Below are 22378 nucleotides of genomic sequence, written 5' to 3' on the forward strand. Positions count from 1 at the left end.
AGTTATATTCCTTGCTAAAATGTATCTTGGTCCAAACATTTAGGGTCCCATTACAAGTCTACCGAAGTGGTATCTCCAAGCGATGACTGCGCTCCATTGAAACCTGAGTAGCACACTGTTTACAGCACCTGGGATTAAAGGCTGCAGATTGCCATTCGGTAATACTGTAGTGTAGGGGTCACAAGTTGTGGGCAAAGGCACACACTGGCCCCAGATCGACCGCTTGCAGCATCTTTGGGGAAGCAGATAATGCTCTCCCCAGACAGACCAATGTCTGCCATGGACACCCTCAATGATTACTGCCCTTTTGCTTAACTTTACCACCTGCTTATTGTGGGTTGTAACTGTCCGCACACTAATGTCTGGAATTTGGGAAAACCTGCAGAATTTTACCTGGTATTGCAGATTGAGTCTACGAAGTTAATCCTAAATCCCCTCTCTGAGTGCTTTATCTCTCGAATGCCAATTTAGGTGCAGGGTGCCCTCCAGTATCTCTGAACGTAAATCTGGAAAACTTATCATAAATACCATTGTGGTTTCTATTTATTAAATAATTGGATAGGATATGCACCTACTCTGAATTTTCAGAGATAACTTTGGGGAAAAGATGCTCTCTATTACTTGTTGCATTCATGGCATGGCTAACATGTTTTCTTTAGGGGATAATGTTAAACATAAATGAAAATAAGAATAAAGAAACGTACACACTGTCAGTAACCGTGCCTTTAATATGCTGCAAATAGAACGTTGTAAGTACAAACTGCTAAGATATAGTTACTGATTTTTATACACATGGCATTTTTAATAATGAACTTCACTCATTAGATCCCATCCCGTTTCTAAGGTTCAAATAGTAAATCTTTAATCCATTAACTGTACAACATTTGTGTGGACATACTCTCACATTGCTTTGATTTTTGATGTTCTGTTAAGTATTTCTATGTAGCCATCGTCAAAGACTTCAAAGGTAGATTAAATAGGACCAAAAATACGGATTCAAATCGATCCGAAATAACGCAATAAAGCTAGGGCCCTTGTTAACCACCACCCATCACTTCTCCTATGAATTTAAAATGAATAACACACGTGGGATACACTGGACCCAAGATGATTTTCTCAATCATCTGAGTGAGAAGTTATCCTGAATCAACACTCTTTCAGAAAAATAAATAAATCACCCATCACACAGGAATGAATAATAATGCAAGATGAGGAGAGAAATGTTTTCCACAATTAATATACAAGTCAATAACATTAAGTGACCGTAAGGCTCATAAGAGTGGTTCTGCAATAGTTCTATTTGTATGCCTTAAGCAGAACTCAAGTGTTTGTCCTAGGGAGGAGAAAATGCTCTATGTTCGTGAAGCCACCGATAGCAACCAAGAACCCTAAATTGGCCTTTCCAGCGGTGGATGAGATTACAAAAGATTTCTTTCTTTAAATAGCTGTTACAAAGTACACACTGGAATGGACATATTCCTTGATAAACGTGTGGTAGATCGAACCAGTCAAACACAGAGTAACACCGCTGTCCCTGGGTACAGTGTATCGCATTTGAGCCCTCCACAGGGAAACACCAACAATCACTAAATTAAACCCATCTCTCCCCCAACACATTACACAAATAATAATAATAGGTTTTCGTGTAGCCTTTCTACCAGTCTTGCATTTTTGAAGTGCTCTAAATAACAGTTTTTCTATAACCCAACTTAATGCTAATTATTTTATCTGCTTTATAGGAATGAGCCAAGCTTGCAGGATTCAAAACTGTACACATACTTGTCGAGAAGGCATATGTGCCCATCAGCTATCTCATAGTGCAGGCTACTACTAAATCATACACCTTCCATTTGCTGTTGACAGGTGCACATCTAGAACATGAGTTAGAAAACGGCTATAAGCATCTGGAGCATAGGATCATATAGTGTGCATTGCAGGTCTGTGCAATTCCACCCGGGTTTAATTTATAGCGACCATATTTTCAATGTGGACTTAACAGAAAAATCAGGAAAGATTTTCTTCACACCAGTAAGATAATAAGTAATGAGAAAACGATGAGCAAAAAGCATAAGTGATTAGTAGTGAAATCTGAACCTTGCAAAATCAAACCACATGTGTTCGGTATGTACATAAATTGGCAAAAAAACTGTTGTGTAATAAGCTGAATAAATATTACTGAAAATGTTCAAGTTATGAAACACATGGTGTGAAACAATCTTGCACCAGAAATGACCAATGCCATGGGCACCTGTAATTTCGGAATGCAAAATTACCGCACTTCTATAAAGTGTCTCTTTGTCGATCGGTAATTTCCAGAGAAATAGTTGTTGCTGGGCCATATGGTGGCAGATTTGAGGTTTGACCTGGTGAATCTGTTGCCAGAAAACCCCAAGTGTGGTAGCAGTGCATTACTCAGAATGCCAGTTCGACCCGTATCTCCTTTACCAGCAGAAAGAGAATATCTCCTCAAATCGGAATCAGGGCCATACTTTTTCAATACTGTAAACCATAAATGGATAAGCCAAAGGCAGACCATGCTGGAAGTGTGAGGCAATACAGTACCAAAACTGATGAACACTCAAAGGAGATGGCTGCCTTCCAAATGTAATATTCCCAGAAGCAATTTGAAGAGCCAATCAAGTAAGATACGCCCTAGCCACTAACTACTTTTCCCCCACTTACATAAAGGCGTGGTCTAATGAAAACCGATAATCGTTCTAATATGGGGATCCTTAATGTAGTATGAGTAACTGAATAATTGGCAACTGAAGTGCAGCAGCTTCATAAACTAGTCCTTTAAGAAGGGGGAGCAACCACTGCGACCCATTGACTAAAATGGAAAGGCTGGGAGTATCAATATGGGATTTACAACATATTTGGAATGTTTAGCCAGTAAATGAGAAACATAGCCGGTATTTACTGCAGTTTGTTTCCATAAGTGAAGAAAAGGGAATCACTGCTGGGAGATATTATCCAGGAGGTCATGCAGATTAGGAAGAGATACAAAGCAAATTCGTGATTGGATTCAAGGCTGTCAGGTTTTTACCTAGACTGGCACATATCCAGAAATCTCAGCTGCAAAGTGTCTTGGAACTGCCAGAATATTTACCCTTAGAAGTCGACATCTATTAAATTTAAAGAAGTCAAAATAATTACAGCTTGTGTATAGACTAAGACATCATCTACGAATTCTATGTTCTGGGGAAACTACATATTAATTGGGTGAAAGATATCTGGAACTGGTTGAGGGGAATTGGAGAGAAGGTCTTCGACACCAGGTGAATGACTAGGGCTAGTTAAAACATGTTTTTAATTTATATTTTTTGTTTTGGAAAAAAGGTCCAGGAAATGGGGAAAAACAAGTCTTGGAAACATTTTCAGTGTGAACCAATAATACAAGAATGATGTGGAGTAGTCATGAATACTCCAGGGTGGTAATGGACAAGAAATCCAGATCTAAAATGTATTCTCTAGGGAATTTAAGGTGAGGTAAAATCAACACACTAAGGTAAGTTCTTACTGCCACTGGCTTTCCTCATTGGAGAGCGGCATAGCATCCCTGGGAGTGGGGCAAAGGATAACCTAGTCTAATTGGAAATAAAGAAGTAAAAGCTGTATGAACTTGTACATAAGAATTAATGTGGTTTACAGAAACTCACTAAGGTGTGGGGAAAATAGCAGAATCGCCTTAAAAACCTAGAAAGCCCCGAGTATACACTATCCCACATGGAGGACAGAATACCTGCCAAGTAAAAGTGTGAAACATAATTTAAAAAAAAGAAACGGCTGGTCTAAAAAAAGTTTTACACTTAGTGATATACCTGCTAAAATCTAACTGGAGTTTGTTATGCACTTGAAGAGGTACCAAACGATTCAGATATTACCTTAATCGGATGTGTACCATTACCAATGAGAAGAAACATCCACCTACCATTCTGTATGACATCATTTGTGGACTAGACAACCGATTTCACAGAATGAGTGGAAAAGAACTATCTCACTGACCAACATTTCGTGCAGAACCAAGCAAACATGTAGTTGCACGGAATGGGAGGGGCAAGGTAAAAATGCATAGTCGAACAAGCGCATACAGTCCTGATTGCCCCTTGACTGGAACAGCTGCTAAAGGACAACTTACTTGAAACAAAAAACCTGCAGAATGCAAGGCAAGAGCAAGTCTTAATTAAGGCTGGAAAAGACCACAGAAAGAAAAGGCTAATGTGAGAAACAATCACCATACTATAAAACCAGCCGTTTCTATTTAATGGCAGCTATGCCCTGCCGAAAAATAAATTATTGCAAATCACTGTACAAGCGAGGACATCGACATCTATGCTGTGCCTGCTAGAGTTAACTTTTAAATTCACATTATTCAGCACAACTTGATGAAGAAGAAAATATCAATCATGTTTTTTAGTTTTAATATAAAACCCTTCTTAGCAGCCAATTTGCTAACCTAAAACAAAGATAGGCACAGGTGATGCCTTCATTAGTTTGTTTTTAACGCCGCTTATTAAGTGAACTGAGATTATTGCTTGCACGAAGATAGGGAATTCTTATGCTGTTGGTTTTTTCAAGTCACGAATTTGTTTGATCAAATAATTTTTCTCATCAGAAAACTGCTCATCATCTGTCCTTTCTTTCTGGAAGGTGCTCAGAAAATCAATAAGCTTGGTCTGGTTCTTTAAAAGGATGTCCACGATTGGCTGGGTTTTGCTTGGATTGGCCACAAACACCTAGAAGGAAAGAAAAAATCATTTTAACAACATATTTAATGATGATATGTGATAGCTATGTCAACTAAGTTGACTACAAAACAACTTTATGATAAGCTAGTAGAGCATAGCCATTCGCCAATTACTACAGGCAGCATAGCATTCTCACTTTTAAATGCTGGCTCCTTCTCACCCTCAAACGACGGATATCCCTGTCACCTAACGATGAGAGCAGAAACGTTTTCTAAAAGTGTTAAATATAGAGCTTTGTGTGACTTTACTGTTATCACAACCGACATACACTACTGGCCTTGTCCCTGTGTATGTCTGTTCACTCACCAGTTCACTACTATCCGCTGAACAATGTGGATCAAAAACTGCTTTTCTTGGGCTGAGTAAATTAATTGCACTTGACTTAGCCTCTCCACTTTCTAGTATTTTCAAACATGTCTTTTCCCTTGCATTATTCAACGCACATCCTAATGCTACTCTGCATATCCTTTCTATCTCAGGCTGAGTCATCCAGTCCACATCTGTATTCTATATGATATTACTGGCACGAGATCCCTTCAAAGCGAAGCTACAAGATCCCTCAGAGATGTTGGATTCCATGATCAGGCAGGATTAGAACGAGGTAAGTACAGGGTCTCAGACACAAGGCAGGGTGCATGTTAATTTTCTGTTTGTGAGGTAGTGAGGCATACCCACCTTTCTAGGGACCACACATGCAAATTCACCCTCATTGGTCCAAATTTGGAGGTAAACTGAAAGTAAATGGTCGTAAAACAATTTTCTTTCTGTACCAGAAAACTCGTACTAACCAAACCTCAATGGTTACGGGAAAGGATGTGAAGCATCGATAGCTGTGGGCCCTTTGAGGACTACAACCCCCAGTACTGACCCAGGTGTCTGTGCTTGCAGGTGGTAGTTGAGAGGGAGAGCACCATCCCCTAAAGCGGTGAGCACTGGCACAAGAAGTAGTACAGAAGGAAAGCCTCCTCCAGTGTTCTGGCTCAGCACACATCCTCCTTAAAACACAAGCGGCGAAAGCTTTGAGAGGCAATGGCCCTGCAGGGCTTTCTTCTTTGGATACTCAACCACCTACTCATCATGGGAAGGTGACGGAGACTAGCTGTGCAGAGCAGCAAGTTGTTGATATCTCAGGCACATTCACTGCGGGTTCATACCTAGAGGCGCAAAAGTTGCCACAAGTATCCTTAGGTCAGCCACAATGTTGTTGGGAGCCCGCCTTGTTTCCAGCGATCTGTCTAAGGGCCTGATTTAGATTGTAGCTGAACTGGTCCCGTTGTCGCTTTTTCAGTGGTCTTCGCTCCCGCCGGCTTGGCGGTCTACCCGCTGTATTTAGACATTGGTGGGTCAGTGGAGTTTAGACTGTCGCAGTCCCGCCATCTCTGCCAGGATCTTTCTCCTTTGTTGAGGGTGTCAGGGGAAGAAGCGGCTGTCGGAGGGAGTCTCGACAAGATTGCCGCCGTCCCAATTACGATGTGCCTTTCCGTCAAGGCAACTGTAGCAGTGAAACCTCCAAGCTTGGGTTGGTGGAATTGAAGAAAAAGAGGTGAAAACTCACCTTTTTTCAGGATCCCACAACCGATTTTGAGTTGAAGGCCTTTGTCAAGGTCCTTGCTGTGCCTCCGCTACTTGACCATGACACCCAGCGACCTCGTTGTCACCGGAATCTAAGGTAGACTTTTGTGTTGGGTGTGGATGTACATTCAATAATGTGCGTATGTTGTTGGTGTACAATGCTAACTGTAAAAATATGGGCAGTGCACATTAACTATATATACATATTTAAAGATTCACAACATATATGTGTATTAAGATGATAATAACTAGTACTTACCAGGCTGTGACGATATCTGAAAGGTACGAGAGGAACGTGTATCAGTATCTTGATACTTGTCAGTTTTTTTTTCAAATTATCCCTATTCCTGAGGTTATACCTCCTTACAGAGGGCTCCTTTTGAGGAGATCTACCTCGGGATTGAGAATGTTTCTGTTTTGAATGTTGTTTGTTATTTTCCCACTACTTTTTAGAAGATGTAGGATTTTGTTTAATAGAGTCCTTATCAGGAACTCCAGACAGTTGTGGTTTAACTGTGTAATTGTATTAATTCTTGTATTTGATTAAGTAGTTCCTCATCTGACATTGATGATGAGGTGTGTAGCCGGCTAAAATCGGCCATGTTGCTCCCGGTCTACCTAGTGGACCGAGCCTGGTAATGTGATTATAATGTTTTAGGGCGCCTTTAAACCAAAGATTATGCTTCTAGTATGTGAGTGGAATTTCAATATCCTCGAAAGGAATATATTCCTCAGGGGGTTCATCTTCTTTGTAGAAGTGAAACACTTTTGTTACTGTATTTGATTCTGGGAATACTATCCATGAATAGAATACCTCTGTCTGAAAAGATTCATGTCCCTCTATCACGAAAACTGTTCTACCACCTCTTGGTGTTAGGCCCATGTTTTATAAGTTTTAGAGTGATGGCTCTCCTTAAATTTTAAGGGATGTTTATAACAACCCCATCTGTTTCATTAAAACCTGTATGATTAAAAGCTGTTGCTACTTGGTCAGCCGCAGCGTCACTGGTCACAGTATTATTATCCCCGTTAAGGGACATTGTTTTTGAAAAATGCAGAACAAGTTTCAAGGAAACAAAGATAAGGTGCACAATATTTTGGAACACTGTATCCTTAAACGTTGAACATTCCAAACAGCTAATACATAGGATTTTTGCCCTACTCAGCTATGGCGGATATTATCCCTACCCACTCCAGACGTCTTATGGAGTATTATGAGTAGGGGTCTGTGAGAAAAGCACGACTGAGTTACTCCAGTATCTAGCGTTAAATTAGTGCCTTACCAAACCGTTGGGCACCATGTAGTGTAGTTCCTATTTCCCTTATAGGCTCTGCGCATTGGAATAATATACACTATAGTTTTTGCATAGGACTGAGGTCAGTAAGCCTCTATTGAGTATATTAACCCCTTCCATGCTGATGACGGCTCCTGTCCATCATGCATCACGGTGAGCGTGTGCTGATGAAGGCTGGGGGTCGTCATGATCCCGCCCACTCTTTAAAACGGCCGCACAGCGCGAAAATTCGCAGCGCATGCAAGGGGTTAATATTAATTAATTTCTGTGCCAGCTAACTCAGAGGTCACTAGAAACTTCTAGAATAAACAAGAAGGGAGTAGTTTCTGACAACTGCATAAACATGACAAATTTCTTTCCCTTAGAATCGGAACAGTCTCAGAATCGTGGAAACAATAGATAACAGTTTCACTCAGTCAATCGTGCACGCTTAGTTTCCTCAGAGTTACACAGAAATAGATAGACAGGCGTTTCAATAAAAAGATTTATTGAACAGTCGCACAAGTTACTACTTGTGTAACGATATATCTGTAAGAGACATTAGTTAGTATTAGATTCCTTACCTTAGAATATCCCCAGGCGTCAGACTGGATCCAGAAATGTTTGCGTAGCAGTACCCTTGCGCGTCGGTAGGCGTCTGCGGCTCCGCGTCTGTCGTCGGCGCCGTGATGATGTCGTCGGAGTACTTAGACGCCGCCTCTGCGTGCTGACGTCAGTTCTTAGACACAGCTTTTACGCGCCAGAAACGCAGAGCCATGTTAAAAAACCAACACTGGTGCCATTGAAACTAGGGCCCTGAAAGGGGGTAACCTTAACCCTAGATATTGGTTCGCAGAACGGGGAGGATGGGTGGGCTGGTAAGGAATCTAATACTAACTAATGTCTCTTACAGATATATCGTTACACAAGTAGTAACTTGTGCATCTGAAAGAGACACGTTAGTATTAGATTCCTTACCTTAGAATAGATACCCCAGCAATACCAACCCCGGTGGTGGGTCTGCGAACCAATAATCACACCAGAAAGTCCTGGAGGACGGAACGGCCAAAGAAGCCATCCCTCCGGACTTGGCTGTCCAGGCAGTAGTGTCTTGCAAACGTGTGCAGCGATGCCCACGTAGCTGCCTGACAGATGTCTTGTAAGGGCACTCCCCTGCCCAAGGCAGTGGTAGTCGCCGTGGCTCGGGTGGAATGAGCCCGCAATCCAACAGGGGGCTCCTTCTTAGCCAAGGAGTAACATGCCTGGATGCACAAGATGATCCACCAGGAGATGGTCCTCTTGTGTACCGCTTTCCCCTTCTTAGCGCCCACGTAACCAACAAAGAGTTGGTCATCCACCCGGAACTGGCGTGTGCGATCCAAGTAGAATGAGAGCGCACGTTTTGAGTCCAGACGGTGGAGCCGCTCTTCCTCTTTAGAGGGATGCGGTGGCGGAAAGAAGGTTGGCAAGGTGATAGACTGCCCGATATGGAAGGCCGTGACAACCTTGGGCAGGAAAGAAGGCTTAGTACGCAACACCACTTTGTCCGGATGGACAGAAAGGAAAGGTGGAGTACAAGAAAGGGCCTGGAGCTCACTCACTCTCCGGGCAGAGGTGATGGCAACCAGGAAAGCAGTCTTCAAAGTCAGAAGGCGAAGAGGACAGTTGTGAAGTGGCTCAAAGGGAGCGCACATCAGAAACGTAAGAACCAGGTTCAAGTCCCACTGAGGCATCACAAACGGAACAGGAGGGAATGTGTGAGTGATGCCCTTTAGAAATCTATTTACAATAGGGGACTTGAACAAAGAAGGTTGATCAGGCAGCCTCAGAAAGGCTGAAAGGGCAGAAAGGTAGCCCTTGATAGTGCCCAGAGCAGAGCCCTGCTGGGCAAGAGAAAGAAGGAAGAGGAGAACCTCTGAAAGGGGGACAGAAAGTGGATCCACAGCCTTTGCTGTGCACCATGCCACAAATCTGTTCCACCTGCAGGCGTATACCGACTTTGTGGAGGGACGCCTGGCTGCCAGAATAACGTTACAGACTTCAGGAGGCAAGTCAAATGGCCTCAACTGTCGCCGCTCAATCTCCAAGCATGGAGGTGGAGACTGGACAGGTTCGGGTGGAGGACCGTTCCCTGCTGCTGCGACAGAAGGACCTCCTGAAGAGGCAGACGAACCGGGGGATCGACTGACATACTGAGTAGCTCTGGATACCAGTACCTTCGAGCCCAGTCCGGAGCCACAAGGATGACTTGGGCCCGGTCGCGCTTGATCTTCTTCAGCACTCTGGGCAGAAGTGGTATAGGCGGAAAGGCGTACAGTATACAGCAACTCCACTCGCGACGAAAAGCGTCTCCGAGCGAGTGCCGCCTTGGAAATTCCAACGCGCAGAACTGATGACATTGCGCGTTCTCTTCGGTGGCGAATAGATCTAACCAAGGCTCTCCCCATTGCTGAAAGAGGCCTTGCGCCACGTCCGAGTTCAGACGCCATTCGTGATCCATCATGCACCGACGGCTGAGCTCGTCCGCCCTGGCGTTCAGAGAACCTGCCAGGTGTTGAGCCACCAGGGTCACGCCCTGGCGTTCCAGCCATTGCCAGAGGCGCAGAGCCTCCTGGCAAAGGGTCCACGACCCCGCCCCGCCCTGTTTGTTGCAGTACCACATGGCGGTGGTGTTGTCTGTGAACACCTGACCTACACTCCCCCGGACAGAGGGGAGGAATGCTTTCAGTGCTAGACGAATCGCCCGTAACTCCAACAGGTTGATGTGGAGCCGGGCCTCCGCCGGAGGCCTCTGATCTCCGCCTCTCCCATGTGGCCTCCCCAGCCCTGGAGGGACGCATCCGTCACAACTACGTGCTCCGGTTGGGGAAGGGAGAGGGATCTGCCGCTGACCCAATCGCGGTCCGTGAGCCACCACTGCAGCTGTCTCGCAGTGCCCTCCGAGATCAGGAAGTGGTCGGATAGGTTGCGCTGATGCTGGGCCCACTGAAACTTCAGGTCCCACTGCAGAGCCCGCATCTGCCACCTGGCGTGATGCACCAGCAGGATGCAGGAGGCCATCAGCCCCAGAAGCCGCATCGTCAACCTGACCGAGACCCGGGATAACGGCTGAAAGATGGGAATCAGAGCCTGAATATCCCGGACCCGCTGTTCGGGTGGATAAACCCGAAACCGCGCCGAGTCGAGAACTGCTCCGATGAAAAGGAGCTTCTGAGAGGGGCACAGGTGTGACTTCGGCACATTGATGGAGAACCCCAGCCGGTGCAGGAGATCTGCCGTAGTCTGGAGGTGGCTGACGACTGTCTGGGGCGATCCAGGGCAGCTAGGACCTGAGCCAGTGTCAGCATCTTGAACTTCTCCTTCCGGAGGAAGCCGTTGACGTTCCTTAGGTCCAAGATAGGGCGTAGGCCCCCTTTGCCCTTCTTGGGTACCAGAAAGTAGTGGGAGTAGCAACCACACCCTACTTCTGGCCCAGGAACGCGCTCGATGACCCCCTTGGCCAAGAGGGCCGTAACTTCCTCCTGCAGAAGTCGCAAATGATCCCCCGATACACGGTGGCTCTGCGGTGGCATGGCTGGAGGATTCGCCTCGGAAGGGGAAGGGCGTAGCCCCTTCGGACGATCTGCAGCACCAACCTGTCCGAAGTGACGGTGCGCCAGTGGAGGTGGTGATGGCGAACCCTGCCCCCCACTGGCGTCACATGGGCCTGAAAGCACAGACTAGGAGGGTTTAGAGGCAGATGCTGCGGGGGAAGGTGTGGACTGACCTCGCCGTTGTCCCCGACCGCCGGGACGGCGGTTCCCACGGCCGCCACCGCGTTGGGTATTACCCTGCGGAGCGTGGCTGGCAGCACGTGTGGGTACACCCCTTCCGTGGCCACGAAAGGAATGGAAGGCAGCCGATTGCTGGCGCGGGGCCGAGAGGCCCAAGGACTTGGCCGTAGCCCTGGAGTCCTTAAAGTGCTCGAGCGCATGGTCTGGCTTGCCGCCAAAGAGGCGACGGCCATCAAACGGCATGTCCATCAAGGTGTTCTGGACATCGGCCGAAAAGTTGGCGGACCTCAACCAGGCGTGGCGTCTGACCGCCACCGTCGTTGCCATCGCTCTACCCAGTGAGTCGGTGTTATCCAGCCCACACCGTATAGAATATTTGGCTGCATCCCGGCCCTCCACAAGGGTTTGGCCGAGTTTGGCCCGTACCTCCAACGGAAACTCTGGCATCACTTCCGCGACCGTATCCCACAGAGAGTGGGTGTAACGGCCCAAGAAGCATGCGGTGTTGGAAGACCGCAGTCCCAGACTAAGGGTCGAGAAGATCTTTTTGCCGTACTGCTTGTACCTCTTGGATTCCCTGTCCGGCGGTGCAGACGGGAATGCGGTCTGGGAATTGGAGGCCTGGATGACCAGGCTCTCGGGGGTAGGGTGGGTGGACAGGAAACATGGGTCGCCCGGGGCGGGGCGGTGGCGTCTGGCCACGTTCCTATCTACGGGCGAACCCGTAGCGGGCTTGGACCAAGTGCCCAGAAGAACGTCGGTCAAGGCCTCATTAAAGGGCAGCAGAGGCTCGGCCGAGCTTGACTGCTGTTTAAGGACCTCAGTGAGGAGATTAGTCCTCACGGCCGCGACGGGGAGCTCAAGGCCCAAGGCCTTGGCAGCCCTCATCAACACCACACTGTAGGTTGCCCCCTCCTCCGAAGCCACGGTAGGAGGGGAGACAAAACCAGTGTCTGGAGAGGTGTCCAGGCCACTGGCCTCCCCAAGGTCTCCTGCCCAGTCCTCATGAGACTGACAAGGTCCTCAGACCCCTCCCAATCCCCTTCATCACCCATCTCCTGAAACTCAGGGTTCTCAACTAATGGGGCCTGCTCATAGAAGTGAAACTCCCCAAACGACGTCTGGAGCGGCCCCCATCTGGGCTGCCCTGACGTAGGAACAGGAATGAAGGGGGCATCGGGGACGGCGCCGCCCGAGGCGACACCTGATGGTCCGACGCCGGGGAGGTCGTAAGGTCCACCGGCGACGAACCAGATCCCGAAGAAGGTCGAGTGGGGTCCCGTGGCGCCGGGCCGAAGGTGCCGGCCGCGCCGGGGCCGCTGTACCCTGCGGCGCTGGGCCTGAAGGCACCGGCGGCGTCGGGATAACGGGAACCTGCGGCGCCGGGCCCGAAGGCGTTGCGGCGTTGGGCCGAAGCTCCCAACGGCGTCGGGGCCGAAGCCCCCGATCCGCTAGAGGCCCCAGACGGGTCCGCTGGGCCCGAAGGCACCGCGGAGCCCGTCGGAGGAGAGAGTTTCCTCATGGCCATGAGGAAGCGCTCGATCTCCTCCGGCGTCGCGTTGAGCCCAGGGACCGGAGGGTGTGAAGCTGGACGTGGCGCCCGCGACTCCGACGGAGCCGCGTGGGTGGTGTCACCCGAACCCTCGGCCGCATCGCGCGAGCGTCGGGGGGAGTCCGTAGAGCGATGACGCCTCTTGGACTTCTTGTGCTTCTTACCTGACGACGACTTCGACCCGGAGGAGTGCGGCCTACTCTCGGAGCTGTGGTGGCTCCGAGCACGCAACCTGTCCCTCGACCTCCCGTGGGACCGAGACCTCTCGCGGCGCGGGACCGACTGCCGGAGTTCAAGTCGCCTGCGGGACCGCTCCCGCCTGGCTTTCGAAGAGAGGGCCCGGCAGTCGGAGCAGGCCTTGTCATCGTGATCGACGCCTAGACAAGTTAAACACAGGTGGTGAGGATCCGTGACAGACATCAGGCGGTCGCAATCCTCGCAGTGCTTAAAGCCAGGCATCCCTACGGCACCAATCAGAGTCAAAAGACTTCGAGAAATGATCAAAAACGTTCAAAAAAGTTAGTAAAAAATTGACTAGGGTTACTGCTTTTTCCAGATCTGCGCTTGCTGGCGCGGAAAAAAGAAGAACTGACGTCAGCACGCGGAGGCGGTGTCTAAGTACTCCGACGACATCATCACGGCGCCCACGACGCTGACGACGGACGCGGAGCCGCAGACGACGCCTACCGACGCGCAAGGGTACTGCTACGCAAAAATTTGGGGATCCAGTCTGACGCCTGGGGATATTCTAAGGTAAGGAATCTAATACTAACGTGTCTCTTTCAGATTTATTTCTCGTGCATGAGATGGAGTAGTTTCTTACCTGTAACTCCAGTTCTGAAGTAGGGGTATCTCTGTTATAGTCATAATCTAGTGAATAGTCCCGCCCATGTGCGTGGACCCCGGATTAATCAAAAATAATCTCTTAGGCTGTCTTCTTTGCAGTCCTGCATAGAAACTTAAGATAAAATTAAGACAAATAATGCAGCCTAACATATACAAGGCTACAAAGGCCACCACTTCATCTAAACCATGAAAAGGATAGCCTACCATGTCCGGTTTTACACTATTTACCAAGTTTTCCTCACAGGGAAAACTCCCCTTCACCAAAATCCTTGAAATGATAGAGAGGAAGGGTTAGACAGACAAGCCCCCATAGGCTGCCTTTATGTGTCTTGAAAAGGGATACCGTGCCTTTAAGGAACTCTCCAGAGACCCTCGGTATCCCAGGATGCACAGCCAAAGTCCTTTTACTTTCAGTTCTTTTTTAAGGTGTATAAAGCAATTCAGAAAAGGGGGTGGTGATGAACAGAGTGCCTGAATTAAGCAGAACACTCTTACCCAGTCCAAAGATCAGGGTTTGATCCATCACCGTTATTTAGCTCACTGCCCCATCCCAGCTCAGAACCTGGCTATATGCAAATTAGTCTGTCCCTGGCCCAGTGCATCATGGGAACAGGGCAGACCAAACTACCAAGCCAATTCTTCACCAGAAAGGAGACAAGCTTCCGGGGACCGGTTTCTGGCATTTCAGCCGTCGTCGGCCCGGCTTGCTTGAATCCTGATGGAGCAGTGAGCAAGGGACTCATGTCTGAGTATACCCTGCCACACCTATAGTGGCCAAAAACGATTCAGAAAAGGGGGTGGTGATGAACAGAGTGTCTGAATTAAGCAGACCACTCTTACCCAGTCCAAAGATCAGGGCTTGATCCATCACCGTTATTTAGCTCACTGCCCCATCCCAGCTCAGAACCTGGCTATATGCAAATTAGTCTGTCCCTGGCCCAGTGCATCATGGGAACAGGGCAGACCAAACTACCAAGCCAATTCTTCACCAGAAAGGAGACAAGCTTCCGGGGACCGGTTTCTGGCATTTCAGCCGTCGTCGGCCCGGCTTGCTTGAATCCTGATGGAGCAGTGAGCAAGGGACTCATGTCATCACCACCCCCTTTTCTGAATCATTTTGTCCACCATAAGCGTGGAAGGGTATACTCAGATGTGAGTCCCTTGCTCATTGCACCATCAGGATTCAAGCAAGCCGGGCCGACGACGGCTGAAATGCCAGAAACCGGTCCCCGGAAGCTTGTTTCCTTCCCAGTATAAGAATTGGCTTGGTAGTTTGGTTTGCCCTGTTCCCATCATGCACTGGGACAGGAACAGACTAATTTGCATGTAGCCGGGTTCTGAGCTGGGATGGTGCAGTGAGCTAAAAAACGGTGATGGATCAAGCCCTGATCTTTGGACTGGGTGAGAGTGGTCTGCTTAATTCAGACACTCTGTTTATCACCACCCCCTTTTCTGAATCATTTTGTCCACCATAAGCGTGGAAGGGTATACTCAGATGTGAGTCCCTTGCTCATTGCACCATCAGGATTCAAGCAAGCCGGGCCGACGACGGCTGAAATGCCAGAAACCGGTCCCCGGAAGCTTGTTTCCTTCCCAGTATAAGAATTGGCTTGGTAGTTTGGTTTGTCCTGTTCCCATCATGCACTGGGACAGGAACAGACTAATTTGCATGTAGCCGGGTTCTGAGCTGGGATGGTGCAGTGAGCTAAAAAACGGTGATGGATCAAGCCCTGATCTTTGGACTGGGGGAGAGTGGTCTGCTTAATTCAGACACTCTGTTCATCACCACCCCCTTTTCTGAATCAGGTGTATAAAGCAAGGCCTGTATCATACATAACAGTACCATTTTCTCTACCGGGAAGGAGGATGGGCTCTTATGACTATAATAGAGATACCCCTACTACAGAACTGGAGTTACAAGTAAGAAACTACTCCTTCTGTAGTAGGGGATCTCTGTGTATAGTCATAATCTAGTGAATAGAATGGCAAGCCCATCTCAACAACCAATCTGGCGGTGAAGGAAAAAGACAACACCACTACTGTGCAAACAGATTTCTCAACGAAGCCTGCCCAACCTGAGCATCTGCTCTGGCATCAGAGTCCAGACAGTAATGCTTAGCAAAGGTATGGACCGACTTCCAAGAGGCAGCCCTGCAGATCTCTGCAATGGGAACATTACGAAGTAAAGCTGTTGTAGCTGCTTTGCCTCAGGTAGAATGAGCCTTAGGCGTACCCCCTAAGGTCGTTAGCCTTCTGATAACATAACTGGATACAGGACACAATCCACCTAGAGATGGACTGTTTTGAGGTGGCAAGACCAGTCCTGACCGACCCATAATTGACAAACAATTGGTCTGACCTACGAATGTCCTTGGTCTTATCCAAGTAGAATTTCAACACCCTTCTGACATCCAGGCAATGGAGAGACCTTTCCGCTGGAATGGAAGGATTCTGGAAAAACGTAGGTAAAGTTATGGTCTGATTGACATGGAAATCAGAAATCACCTTAGGAAGGAACTTAGGGTGAGTACGCATCACAACCTTAGCAGCATGAAATACAGTATAAGGTTCTTGGCAACACAACGCCTGAATTTCACTCATCCTGCGGGCCGATGTAAAGGCCACAAGGAAGGCCGCCTTCCATGACAAGTGCTGCAGAGAAGCCTTATGGATGGGTTCAAAAGGCTCCTTCATCAACCTGGACAGCACCACATTCAGCTCCCATGATGACGAAGGACGCCGGACAGGAGGAAACACTTTCTCCAATCCTTCCAAAAAATCTTTAATCACAGAGATCTGGAAGAAGGATGTCTGTGGAGGGCATTTCCAATACGCAGTCAATGCTGCGAGGTGAACCTTAATAGAATGAAAATTAAGGCCAGACTGAGCCAAATGCAAAAGGTATGTAAGGATGACATCTTCCTTGCAGGTTGTCGGATCATAATGCTTGGAAGTGCACCAGATGCAGAACCTCTTCCACTTGTAGGCATAGGAAGTCCTAATGGAGGATCTCTTAGCTACCTTAAGTATAGTCATGCAATCTTCAGGGAGATTCAAGTGTCCATATTGCACTATCTCAGAAGCCATGCCGCCAAACTCAACGATGAGAGGCTGGGGTGCACCATCTTCCCCCGAACTTCGTGAGAAGGTCCGGCCGACACCGCAGCCGCATGTGGGGTAGGAGAGACCGGTGAAGCAGGTCCGTGAACCACCACTATCGGGCCACTCCGGAGCAATGAGGATCATCCGTGCTGTGGATTGAGACAGCTTGATGAGCACCGCCGGAATCAGGGGAATGGTGTCAAAAGTGTACAGAAAGCTGTTCGACCAGCTGATCCATAACGCGTTCCCCAGGGTCCCCGGTTGGTAATATCTGGAGACGAAGTCTCGGCATTTTCTGTTTTCGGCGGGGGCAAACAGATCTACGTCCGGAGTGCCCCACCTGTCGAAGATGTCTCCTGGCACTTCGTCGTTTAGAACCCACTCGTGGTTTCCTGTTACCAGCCTGCTGAGTGCATCCGCCTGAGCATTCGGCACACCTGGCAGATGGGTAGCCGTTATCGTCTGTCCTCTGGCTAGTAGCCAGTGCCAGATCGCCTGCGCTTCCTGTGACAGTGTGCGCGATCTCGAGCCCCCCTGCTTGTTGAGGTAATACATAGTGGTTGTATTGTCCGTCTGCACAAGCAAGGAGTTTGTCTGGAAGGACGGATGAAAGGCCTTCAGTGCCAAGTGCACAGCTCTGAGTTCCAGGAAATTGATGTGATACATGGATTCCGCCGGGGACCACGTTCCCTGGATCTGTAGATGGTCTGAATGCGCTCCCCAGCTGTGGAGAGGAGCATCCGTGACGACAGTCTGAATGGGAATGTCCTTTTGGAATGGAACCCCCTTGAGGAGATTCTCTGCGGAGCACCACCATCTCAGGGACTGCTGAGCGTGGAGGGACAGCTTGATCCTGTCGTCCCAGCTCCCCCGCTTCTGGTCCCACTGATCCTCCAGACATTCCTGCAACAGCCTCATGTGTAGGCGTGCGTGTGGCGTGAGGAAGATGCAAGAGGCCATCGACCCCAGTAGAGAAGACACCGTCCTCACTGTTGTAGATGGAACAGCTATGAGAGCCTGAGCCTTCTGAAGGATCAATAAGCGTCTCTCCTCCGAAGGAGACACGCTTGCTGAAAGAGTATCGATGGAGGCTCCCAAGTACTGTAGGCACTAGACAGGCGTTGGAACAGACTTGGACATGTTTATGTGCAACCCCAGCTGGTTCAACAGAACGGCCGTCCTGTTGAAGTGCAGTTGCGCTTCCTGGAAGGTGGAGGCTTTGATCAACCAGTCGTCCAGGTACGGGTAGACAAACACCTTGTTCTTTCTCAAGTGCGCTGCCACCACTGCCATGCATTTTGAAAACGTCCAGGGTGCAGACTTCAGTCCAAACAGTAGTACGGTGTACTGATAGTGATTGGTGCCGACTAGAAATCGCAGGAACTTCCGGTGATTCCGTGCAATGGGCACATGGAAGTACGCATCTTGCAGATCTATTGCGCAAAGCCAGTCTCCCCTTTGCAGTTGAGGATAAATCTGGTGCAAAGACAGCATGCAAAACTTTTCCCTGCAAATCCATTTGTTTGCTTGTCGCAAATCCAGAATGGGCCTGAAGTCGTTCTTGTCCTTCTTGCGCACCAGAAAGAACCTTGAGTAAAGACCCTTTCCCCTATGAGACAGAGGGATGTCTTCTATCGCCCTTTTCCTTAACAGGGTATCGTCCTCCACCTGAAGCTTGCGCAGTTGGAACTGCGAGCAAACCGGTGGAATCGCTGGAGGCGGGCTGATGAAACGAAGACTGTATCCATTGCAAACAATATTCAGCACCCACTTGTCCTGAGTAATTTTTCTCCACTCTGCCAAGTAATGTTGTATGCTTCCCCCCACCGGAGCGGGTAACGGACGAGGAGGAAGTAACCCCTCAGGGCCTAGACCTGGCCGGGCCTTTGGGCGTCGAGGAGGACTGTTGGCCGCCTCTGCCCCTCTGGCGCTTCTGGAAAGGACGCTGCTGGTACTGCTGCTGCTGGCCAGCTTTACGACCTTGCCCTCTTCCCTGGGCACCAAAACGTCTCTGGAAGGGACGGAAGGTCTTCTTCTGCTCTTTTGGCTTCTCTAACCGGACAGCGGTCAGGGTTTCTGCCTCCGCCTTCATGCGGGCCATCTCCTCATCCGCATGTATACCAAAGAGCGTCGACCCAGAGAACGGCAAGTTGGCGACTCTCTGCTGCGCCTCTGGCTTCAGCGATGTCAGGCGCAACCAGGCATGGCGTCTCAGATTAATCCCATGGCAGTATCCATGAGCCGCCAAGAGAGAGGAATCTGCAGCCGAGCTGATTACCTGATTGGATACCATCATGCCCTCATTGATGATTTCCTGGAAGTCTTCCCTCTTGTCCCTAGGAAGGTGCTCCAGAAACTGCTGCAGGGACTCCCACAAAGACCGGTCGTACCGACCCAAGAAAGCCACGGCACTAGCGGCTTTCATGGAAGTAGCAGCCGTACCGCAGACTTTTTGTCCCGCTGAGTCCATCTGACGGCTCTCCCTATCTGGCGGCACCGTAGAAGACGGGGCAGTAGCGTGCTGCATCTTGGCCGCAGTGATGATCACCGAATCCGGCACCGGGTCTGATCGAAGGAACGCTGGATCGGAGTCAGGGGGCCTGTACTTTTTCTGCAGCCGAGATGGAGCGGATTTCTTTGACGCCGGAGTCAAGAAGAGTTCCATAGCCGGTTCCTCCAGCCCTGGCACCAAGGGCAACAAGGGTCGAGACAACTGCCGCTTGTGTAAGGTCTCGAAAATTACCAATGTAGATGGTGTGGGTACTGTTAGAGTAATCCCCAGCTTCGCTGCCCCTCTCAATAACACCTCCTGAAACGATACGATGTCATCCACCTGTGACACTCTCGTATGGGGTGATTCGGATAAGGTGGGCAAATATCCCCGGGCACTGGAAGAGTCCGTATGACGGGACCTTGACCTGTCCTTCCGGTGACGATGTCCGTACCGTGTCGTAGACCGACGGTCACTCCTTGATCGGTTCCTCCTTTTGGACCGTGACCTAGACCTCCTAGGCCTCGGGGGATCCACTGGTTGTACAGGAAGCGGAATCTGCGGAGGCAGAACCGGAATCCTAGGCTGTGGAGGCCCCATAGGCAGCGATGGAAAGCGCGGCAGAGATAGAGACTGTGGAGGAAGCCGTGGTGGAGGAGGAGGAGGAAGATGAGGCGGAGGAGTTGGAGGAGGAGTAGGAGTAGGAGTAGGATTCTCCTTAGGTAATGGAGGAGGCGTCCTGGGCCTAGAAGGCGAATAGATAGGTCTGAGAATATTCAGAGTCCGAAGACCTAACCACTCTTCTCTTTTTCTGCGCAGGCCTTGACGAGGATGTTCTCGAGGCCGTCCTCCTTTCAGACGAGCGCCAGCGCCGCCGCGACCGGGGGCTCGTGGATACCGAAGACAGGCTGACCACTGAGGCAGAGGACACAGTCCTGGCCCTTGATCGCCTCATCGACGTAGATTTCTCCTTCCTCGACGTCGACACCTTCCTCGACGTCGAACGCCTCGATGCCGATACATCCCTCGACGTCAACTTTCTTCTCCTCGACGGCGAACGTCGACCTCGACGGCGAACGGCGGTGTCGCTTCGACGGTGAACGCCGGTGCCTCCTGGACTCATCCCGAAGTCGACGGTGTCTCGACGCCGATGAAGCCCTCGACGTCGACCTCGCTCACCTGGACGTCGAACAGCGACGTCTCTTCGACTCAGAGCCCTGGGTCGACTGGGAGCAGATGGTGGTCATCCCTCTCAACGCCGACATCGAGGCTATCGACGTCGACGGAGATCTTTGCCTTTTCCTGGCCTTATATTGACTGGGGAGCCCCCCAGAGGCCGAAACACGGGCAGAGAACGTGGTTCCTCCATGCCCAGACCCACCTTGTTCCTGATGTTTCCTCTGCTCCAGTCCTTGGAGCCAAATCTTCTCCCTGTCACTCCCTGTCACACAGGGTCCTCCTGGAGAAAGATTGGCAAATCTCACAGGCTTCTGGGACATGGGAGGAAGGGAGACAGAGTATGCATACTCTGTGGGGGTCCGATTTGGCCTTCTTCCTGGCACACTCAGGGCACTTATCGAATAAAGCAGGCATATTCGACAGAAAGAGTGTGCAAAACTGCCTAAAAACCACAGCAGAAGGAAGAGGAAGACCCCAGACATTGAGTGAAACACTCTAACACTTGAAAATGAAGAAAAAACCCAAAAAGGGAGAGCTCAATGCTCCAGGGTCCTGCTAGCAGGAGCTGCAAAAAATAACTGAAGTAAAAGGACTTTGGTTGTGCATCCTGGGATACCGAGGGTCTCTGGAGAGTTCCTTAAAGGCACGGTATCCCTTTTCAAGACACATAATGGCAGCCTATGGGGGCTTGTCTGTCCAACCCTTCCTCTCTATCATCTCAAGGATTTTGGTGAAGGGGAGTTTTCCCTGTGAGGAAAACTTGGTAAATAGTGTAAAACCGGACATGGTAGGCTATCCTTTTTCATGGTTTAGATGAAGTGGTGGCCTTTGTAGCCTTGTATATGTTAGGCTGCATTATTTGTCTTAATTTTCTCTTAAGTGTCTGTGCAGGACTGCAAAGAAGACAGCTTAAGAGATTATTTTTGATTGCTCCGGGGTCCACGCACATGGGCGGGACTATTTACTAGATTATGACTATACACCATCGATCCCCTACTACAGAAATGAGCTGTCACAATCGCAAAGCAGTATGCGAAATATAATACGTACCGCGTAAGTAGTAAGAAGAAATAATACTGCAATAGCATGGTCTTTTAGCTATGACATATATTCATATATACATACATAAATATCACAGGCTAAAATATGGATACTCATCTGTTGCTTCTAAATAGTTCTACCCCAGTGTACCTAACTTAAGTGTAGTAGGAGGTAAGAAGTAGGTGCTGAATACTTAGTGTTACGTTTTGTATGCCAAGAGTCCCTTTAGGTTCTAGTCGTCTTCATACCTAAGAATGAGAGAGGTTGGAATTTCTTTCCTGGATCTCAAACTCTAACACCCCGCGAAGAGAGTCAGAGCACCGAAAGCTGGAGTCTCCGCGAACAGGAAAGACAGCGTCTGGTCAGTGTGTTAGGCTAGGATATGACTTCTCCTGGAGTTGTGGTTTCTTCCGAACTTGCTGAGGCGAGCCGTGTCTTGTAATCAAGCCGTGGCTTGCCTTGGTAAGGGAAGGTATATTTATACCTGGTAGGTGGCTAGGAATGTTAGCATTGATGTAAAGTCGGGTAGAGAAAGACGTCATGAATGAACCCCTAAGGAATAGTAGTTCATGCATAATAAATGAGTTCTTGGAGAAATCAATAATCCAATGATGATGAAAATCCCAAAGGCTTAAGGGTCTGGTTTCTAAGAACTCGTTGTGACGTGGGATGGACGGATGTAGGTGAACATGCCTGTATTTGGATAGCATGGCTGATTCCTAAAAAGGGACTGGGATTCTATGCCTAAATAAGGACAATCTGAGTTGTGCTATATAAGGACATGATTCGGGAAACCTATG

The 22378-nt window shown here is 49.0% G+C and overlaps 1 protein-coding gene across 5 annotated transcripts in view; it reads right to left on the reverse strand.

The window, feature by feature from the left end:
* Window positions 1-705: 705 nt before the first annotated feature.
* The window catches only part of CAB39L (calcium binding protein 39 like), a 698257-nt gene continuing 676584 nt past the window's right edge, over window positions 706-22378 (reverse strand). For all 5 annotated transcript variants that reach the window (XM_078657345.1, XM_078657346.1, XM_078657347.1 and 2 more), the window contains one exon: window positions 706-4736. In XM_078657345.1, the coding sequence (XP_078513471.1) occupies window positions 4557-4736 (180 nt within the window). In that variant the 3' untranslated portion in view covers window positions 706-4556. The remainder of the gene's footprint in view (window positions 4737-22378) is intronic.

Source organism: Lissotriton helveticus, chromosome 8 (assembly GCF_964261635.1).
Source record: "Lissotriton helveticus chromosome 8, aLisHel1.1, whole genome shotgun sequence".
Taxonomy (NCBI): Eukaryota; Metazoa; Chordata; class Amphibia; order Caudata; family Salamandridae; genus Lissotriton; species Lissotriton helveticus.